The sequence below is a fragment of the Crocodylus siamensis genome, chromosome 6 (genome assembly GCF_052110815.1).
Source record: "Crocodylus siamensis isolate JL-2025a chromosome 6, ASM5211081v1, whole genome shotgun sequence".
NCBI classification, from domain to species: Eukaryota; Metazoa; Chordata; order Crocodylia; family Crocodylidae; genus Crocodylus; species Crocodylus siamensis.
The window spans coordinates 19,667,851-19,675,220 of NC_143400.1; the positions used below are offsets into that span (position 1 = coordinate 19,667,851).

The 7,370-nt window shown below is 62.1% G+C and overlaps 1 protein-coding gene across 4 annotated transcripts; it reads right to left on the reverse strand.

Annotated features, from left to right (window-relative positions):
- Positions 1-1,172: 1,172 nt before the first annotated feature.
- On the reverse strand, positions 1,173-4,727 carry TMEM102 (transmembrane protein 102). 4 transcript variants are annotated; one of them, XM_090055613.1, is made up of 5 exons: positions 4,596-4,727; positions 4,359-4,407; positions 3,820-4,272; positions 3,133-3,333; positions 1,173-2,815 (listed from the first exon to the last, which is right to left on the reverse strand). In XM_090055613.1, the coding sequence occupies exons 1-5, from the start codon at positions 4,713-4,715 to the stop codon at positions 1,401-1,403; spliced, it is 2,238 nt and encodes a 745-aa protein (XP_089911739.1). In that variant the 5' UTR covers positions 4,716-4,727; the 3' UTR covers positions 1,173-1,400. The 4 variants fall into 4 exon arrangements, with proteins under 4 accessions (XP_089911739.1, XP_089911742.1, XP_089911741.1 ...); XM_090055616.1 differs by having other exon boundaries at positions 4,359-4,471; positions 4,596-4,688; XM_090055615.1 differs by lacking the exon at positions 3,820-4,272.
- Between the last annotated feature and the right edge of the window lie 2,643 nt (positions 4,728-7,370).

Here is a 7,370-nt window from a genome sequence, read left to right on the forward strand (position 1 = left end):
AGAGCCCCTCCAGTGGTGCCCTTCACTCCTGACCTGCCATCCTGGTGTCCCTCACTCCTTACCTGCAGTCCCCCTGTCCCCATCCCTCCCCCTCAAGTCTACCTGGTGCCCCTCACTCTTCACCTGTAGCCCCCCTGTCCCCATCCCTTCACCTCCCCAAGTCTGTCTGATGCCCCTCACTCCTGAGCTGAAGCCCCCTGCCCCCCTCAGTCCCCCCAGCTCCCCTGGTGCCCCTCACTCTCAACCTGAAGACCCCTGTCCTTTCCCTCTGAAGTCTGCCTAGTGCCCCTCACTCCTGATCCATAGCTCCCCCCCGCCTTCAGGGCTACAGCCTTCAATTCTGCACCACTAACTGCAGCAGGGATTGGGCCAGTGGGGGGTTAAGGCAGGGGGCTGCAAGTTGGGAGTGAGGGGTACCGGCCAGAATGTGGGGATGGGGGGCAGAGGGCTGTGGGTCAGGAGCGAGGAGCACTGGCCAGGCTGGGGGGGAGCAGGGGGCGGCAGGTTGGGAGTGAGGGGCACCAGTCCAGTGTGGCGCACACAAACGATTCAGAGTAGAGACACACCCAGAGCTACAAAGAAGACAGGGTCCAGGCTCCCCCACCCCCGCGCAAAGGGAGCAATAACTCACAGTGCCTCCAGCCAGTTCTCTCTGCTGACGGGGCCTGGAGCAGGGCCCATGGAGCTGGCAGAGACCTGGGACCAGCTGCAGGGGGGGGCTGTTACACTCAGCCAGGACTCACCCCAGAGCTGGCTGCATCTCAGCACTAGGCTCTTCTTACACTCATCTGGGAACCACGCCAGAGCTGGCTGCATCTCAGAGCTGAGTGAGGGGTTGAGCAAGACCCCCCCCGGCCCCAAGGTGTGGCCAGCTCTGGGGTGGGTCCTGGTGAAGTAGAACAGGGACCCAAGGCTGAGATGCAGCCAGCTCTAGGGTAGGGCTGACTGGGACCAGTGCCAGGCCCAGTGAAGGCTGCCGGGAGCTGGCGCTGGGCCTGGCAGGGTGAAAAGCTGGGGTTTTGGACAAGGGCCAGAAATGGGGCTTTTGGGATCAGCCAGGTCGGGAGAGGGAAGGACATCCTATCCTTCCCCCCAGCCCTGTTGGTGCTCCTCACTCCCGGACCCACAGCCTCCAAGCCTCCTACCAAGACAAATTCACCTGGATCCTCTGACAAAAGACACATTTATTATCGCACCCCATAGATTACAAAGCCACTTTCCTGACACCCCTATTTGGCACATTCATGTCATACAAACAAGGATCCCTGAGCAGCCACATCAAGGGCAAGTTTCTCAAGCCAGGGAATGTAGGCATCCGGGCTCTCACCCCTCATGTCCAGACCTGGGCATGGAACCCAGGTGTCCTGTAACCATCACCCCCCTCCCCTGCTCACTCCCTGTCATGGCCGCCCCCCCTTGGCAACCATCTTGGCAGCCATCTTAACCCTGTCCACCACCTGGCACAGGTGCCTGGCAGGGTCCCTCCTCACAGCGGCCACCTGAAGGGCCAGGCCAGGCCATGGCCGCCCTCCAAGGAGGTCGCAGCCTGGGAGGAAGGGATGGGGGCAGGTGCCTGCCAGGAGGCTGGCAGCCATGTCATCGAGCAGGCCCAGCAGACAGTGGGCCACGCTGTCCTCCCGGCCAAGGTACCCAGCAGGCAGGCGGTCACAGGCCTGCAGTGCCTGCGCTAGGATGGGGTACGGACCCACTGGCCCCGCCAGGACCCCTGCCAGGAGGGCAAAGGCGGCTTGCACAGCCTGGCGCATGGGCAGGGGCATGGCTGTCTTCAGGTGGAACTCGCTGCTGGCAAAGCTGAGGCGCCAGGCTGGGCCTTGGGGGTCACTCAGGGAATAGCATTCCATAGCCTCAGGCCCTGTTAGGCCAGAAGTGTTGCCCAGGCAACAGGCTTCAACAGGACTGTAGGCCTCGGGCTGTGCTAGGCCGGAGCCATTGCCCAGGCAACAGGCTTCAACCAAATTGGAGGCCTCGCATCCATCTGAGCTGGGGCTGTTGCCCAGGCAACAGGCCTTACCTGGGGCACAGGCCTCAACCAGGCCAGAGGCATTGCCTTGGCAATGGGCCTCACCTAGAGCACAGGCCTCAACTGGGCCAAGGCTGTCACTCAGGCAACTGGCCTTCCCTGGGGCACAGGCCTCCAAGGAGCTGCAGGCCTCAGGCCAAGCTAGGCTAGAGGCATCGCCCAGGCCGCAGGCCTCAGGGCAAGGCCCGGGGCAGGGCAGGAGGTAGAAGCTGGCAGCCACATCCTCCAGCCTCACTTGGCCTTTCCAAAAATGGCCACCATAGCTCAGCCAGTCCCGGGCTGCCTCTGGCCACCCTTGCACGGCAACCACGGGAGCCACGTCATACAGGGCCCGCAGGGGCCCCCGGCGGAGGATGAGGGTGACCAGGCCGCCATGGGCATCAGCTCGCTCCACCTCCAAACCCCCTTGGTGTGGGTGGGCCTGGCGGGCAACGGCCACCAAGGAACGGGAAAAGTGGGCTGAGACCAGGCTGGGGCAGAGGTCGACCTCCTGGCCACGGCGACGGCTGCAGTCGGCCCAGCGGTGGGTGACAGTGGGGCCGAGAGAGGCAAGGCCCAGCCTGGCATAGCCCGGAGCACAGCCCCCTGGATCCGGGGGCAGGCGGGCATCCAGGATGGGCACCAGGAGGGTGTAGTCGACATCGTAGTCACGGCCGGGGGTGTAGGGGGCCAGGACGCCGGGGTTCACATCCAGTGTCCCCCGGCGGGCTCCGCCAGACAGCAAGAGGAGCCGCGGGGTCGCCGGGAGTCTTCCCTCCAGCTTCTGCACCAGTCCTGGGGAAGGACCCAGGTGTCCAGAGGAGTTGCCCAGACCCGGTCGGTCAAGGAACCAGGCGTGCCGGCCTCCCAGCCCCTCTGCTCTCACCCCCCAGCTCCCTCCGGCACAAGATCCAGGTGTCCCAGAAGCTTGCAGTTAATCCCAGCGGAGACCTGACACCATCTAGCCATGCCAGGGGGTGGGGGGTGGGGGTGGTGGGGAGCTCAAACAGCAGCTGGGACAACCCAGGCATCCAGGTGCCCAAGCCCCCTTCTCCCACCTGCCAGACCCATCCCCTGTCTGGGTGCTGGGCGTGTGGTCACCCCTGACTCACCCAGCAAGGCGAACACGAAGTCCTTGAGCTCAGCCAGCTCTGGGGCGGCCCGGACACCTGGGTCCCCGTGGCAAAGCTCCTGCACCAGCTGGTTCAGCTCAGCCACCCGGGCCCCCGAGGGGAAGTCCAGGTCCATGAGGGGCCGGGCAGGGGAGGGGCGGGGGACAGCCTGGAATCCCCCAGGGACAGCCATGATGCCTCCTGCTGGGAGGTCAGGGATTAACGAGGCAAACACACCCGGAACTGCTCCGAACCCCCATCCTGGGGTGGGTTGGGAGTGAGGGGTACTACTCGGGGCTGCAGGTCAGGAGTGCAGGGCACCAGCCCCCCCCTCACCTGGTGGGGGGAGGGGACAGGTGTTCACCTCACCTGGCACACCTGAGCCCCACGGTACTCATCCCACCCACTGAGAGGGCCCAGGGCATCCTGGGAGCTGTAGGCTATGTCCGCCCTAGAGGCTTCTGGGAGTTGTAGGACCCTCCCCAGGATAATTATACGTGGGGGGCCACCTGGGTTCTCTGGGAGGGGAGGGGGCTGAGTGCGGTGGCCCGGACACCTGTGTTCTGGCAGGGGGATGAGGTCTGTGGGGGTAGGGGTGCGAGAGCAGGGAGCCTGGATGCCTGGATTCCCCAGTTTATTGGTGCTGGGCAGCTTTGCGGGGGCCCACGCTACGATACACCCACTCGCCTGCTGGGTCGGTGCCCTGGTAGAAGTGGTCCCTGGGTTTTGCCCCAGGGCCCTGTTGTCCCTGGGGGGTCCGTTCGGTGCCCTGGTAGAAGTGGTCCCTGGGTTTTGCCCCGGGGCCCTGTTGTCCCTGGGGGGTCCGTTCAGGCGACGGGGTGCGAGATCGGGGGGGCTGCACAGGGTAGAGGTAGACCCGGGGGCCCTGCTCATTCTTGCACCCAGCCCCTCCCTTCTGCTCCTTCCCTTCCGCTTGCCCTGCCTTCTGCCATAGGAGGGGAAAGCCAGGGGGGGTCTGGGTGCTGATTGCCACAGAGGGAGGGGCCAGGGGCTGCCGGGGCGGAGGGGGCTCCAGCCTCACGTCCATAATGACCCGCAAGGGCTCAGGGGGGCAGAAGGGACAATTGCAGGGCAGGGCAGGGGGGCAGCAGTGGGGCAGGGGCTTCCTAGTGGACGGCTCTGGGAGGGAAGAGAGAGAGAGAATGGCAATTAACCATTGCAACTTCCTTCCCAGGGGCAGATACCCCCTCCACCTCCATACTTACCCCGCGGGGTGCTGGTTTCTTGCAGCAGCCCCCAGAGGGCACCGGTAAGCTGCAGGGGGGAGAATGCGGCTGAGTCTGGGGTAGAGCCGAGTGGAACAACAATGTTTCTAGGTCTGGAGAGCAGGTATAAGGACTGGGGGTGGGGGGACTGCAGGTAGGGAGTGAGAGGCATTGGAGGGGCAGGGGGCTAAAGATCGGGAATGAGGGCGGGGGGGGCAGTCCTGGCCCCTCACTCACTTGGCACAAGAGGCCCAGGCCCAACTGCAGCACCAGGAGCAGGAGCAGAAGCAGGACCAGGGGGGCGGCGGGGGCGGGGCAGCAGCAACCCCCGGGGTGGGGGCAGGGGCTCAGCCCCATGGCGGGTGCGGGGGGGGGGTCCCCTGATATCTCCGTGCTCCTCCCCCCGGGGCCTTTGTGATGCGCCTTTGTGACTTGGTGGCAGGGCAGGCCGAGTCCGCGTTCCGCTGTGCTCACTAGGGGGCGCTGTACCCATGCAACGGGGGTCGGACGCCTGGGTTCCCCCCCCTTCAGGAATTATCCACGCACGTCGCTTCCACTGACCAGCTTGGGGGTGGGGGTGGAGACTGCTCTTAAAGGGGCCGCGCTCCGTTTTTGGGGCGGAAGAAATAAGAGAACCCAGGCGTCTGGGCTCCCGGCATCCCTTTCCCTGCCTTTAAAAAAGGCAGCTTTTCGGGGGAGGGGCTTTCCCCATAGAAACCTGCTGCATTTCTCTCCCCCCCAGCTGCGGGCGGCTGTTTATAGCGCCGGTGCCCCTAACTCCCGACCCCCACCTTTGCACGCACATGGGCTTCCCCGGGGGAAGGGGGGTAGTTGCCGGTTAGTGGAGGGGGCAAATAAGCCGCTCGCGGCGGGGGTGGGGGGTAGATAGGAGTGGAGGAGGCATTGCCTCGCGGGGGGGGCATATAAGGGTAGGGGGGTAAATCTGGAGGGGGCAGATTGGGGAAGGGGGCATCGTGGGGGGGCAGGTCCAGCTAGAGTGCAATTTTGGGGGGTAGGGGTAGCTGGGGTATTTCCCTAGTAGGGTAGCTGGGGGTATTACCGGGGGGTATATTGGGGCAGGAGGCACTTCCTGGTGGGGAGCAATTCTGGCAGATGGGGCATGGGGGGTAATTCTCGAGGAACAGGGCAGATAAGGGCAATTCTGGGGGGAGGAGAGATACAAGCAGGGGGGTAATTCTGGTGAGGTGGGAGCAGATAGGGGGCAGGAGAGCAATACTGGATGGCTATAGGGGCGGAAGGGGCAATTCTGGGGGGGTAGATAGTGGGGGCATTCCTGAGGAGGCTGATAAGGCAGAGGAGAGAGGTGACCAGTGAAGGGGAATGGAGCTCTTTTTTTTTGGCAGGGGCAGCTGAAGGCCACGGGTAATTAAGTGAAGGGGGGTACAGAAAAAGGCAGTCTCAACGGCACGCTCGGGGGTTCGGTTTTCTCTTTATATTTACAAGAAAGTCTCATCTCTCGCATTAAAAATGCCCCCCACCCCCCCAGCTGCCCCCCCTGGGGCAGATAAGTGAGGCCCGGGGCCGGGGGGGGCAAAACCCTGGCATTTCCCCCCACCCCTCCCCTCAGTAAAAAGAGTCCCATATTTCTTGTCTCCCTCCATAGGGCAGAAAAATAGTCCCCGGGGTGGGGGGGGCAGGGGGGCAATTCCAGTCTGGGGGAGGGCAATAAAGAGGTGGAGGTCATTTGGCCCCGTATGGCCCCGCCAAAATAAGTCTTGATGATAAAAATAGACGTTCTCTGGCTCGTTTCCGGGGCGATGGGTCCGTCTGACAGGGGTACCAGTAGCCACGTTGGTGGTAGGCCTTAGGTAGGGTGGTGGTGGTGGTGGCCATTTTGTTGTAGGCTGAGACGGGGCGGTAGTGGCAGCCATCTTGACAGTAGGCCAAGATTGGGGTAATAATGGCAGCCATCTTGGCAGTAGGCTGAGGCAGAGGTGATGATGGCAGCCATCTTGGTGTGGCTACAGAAGCGGCCATGTTTGCAGTAGGCTGAAGCAAGGCCATGGCACTGGCGGAGGGCAGGCTGCGCTGTCAGCCATATTGGCAGCAGGCTGAGGCAAGGCCATTTTGGCAGTAGGCCTAAGCAGGGCTGTGGTGATGGCCATCTTGGCGGTAGACCACGGGGAGGGGCTGCACTGGTGGCTATCTTGGCAGTAGATCATAGGAAGGGTTGTGGTGATGGCCATCTTGACGCTAGGCTGAGGAAGGGGCAATGGCAGTGGCAGCCTTGACCAAACTGGTGGTCATCTTGGTGGCAGGTGAAAGTTAGGGTCTGTCTTGATCATAGGCCAAGGAAGGGTCTACGGTTGGTTGGAGGCCAAGGATAGGACTATAGTGGTGGCCATCTTGAGGGTAGGCCAAGGATGGGCTTTGAACACAAGTGGTAAGTTAAGGAAGGAGGTGGGGGAGGGGCATTAAAATCGGCGGGCATCTTGGTTGTAGGGTTGCCTTCTCACCATCATCATCACGTTGTATGCTAGAGCAGGAAGTTCCACCTTTAGGAAAGAGCCTGCTGGTGGCCATCTTTGATTTGGGAACCCTCCATGCCTGGTTGCAGATCACGGCGACAGGAACAGGAAGTGCCGTGGAAGCAACCATCTCACTAGAATGAGGATCAGGGAAGGGTGGCTAGCCGCCATCTTGGATGGTAGACAAATGGAATCCCGTGTAGACAGCCATCTTGGATTTTAGCTTGCTTGGAACCCCATAGGGAGGCCATCTTGGATTTTGCCACTCTTCCTGCCACCTGGGGTTTCAGTGCACAGGTGGCCATCTTGGATATCAGCACATGAACGGCCATCTTGGGAATCCAATGTGGGCAGCAATCTTGGATTTCAGAGCACCAGTAGCCATGTTGGAAATCCATGTGAGAGCAGTTCAGAAACAGCCATCTTGAGCATCAAATCACAGGCAGCCATCTTGGATGTCACTCTACCAATAGCTTGCTTGGTTAGAAATACTTGCGACGCAGTCTTGCAGATCAGTCTATGA

Coding starts and splice junctions, on each gene's coding strand:
- TMEM102 (XM_090055613.1), bottom strand. CDS start 4,715: ATGGGGCTGAGCCCCTGCCCCCACCCCGGGGGTTGCTGCTGCCCCGCC. Junction 4,408..4,595: donor GCCTGGGCCTCTTGTGCCAA/GTGAGTGAGGGG, acceptor TCCCCCCTGCAG/CTTACCGGTGCCCTCTGGGG. Junction 4,273..4,358: donor AGAAACCAGCACCCCGCGGG/GTAAGTATGGAG, acceptor CTTCCCTCCCAG/AGCCGTCCACTAGGAAGCCC.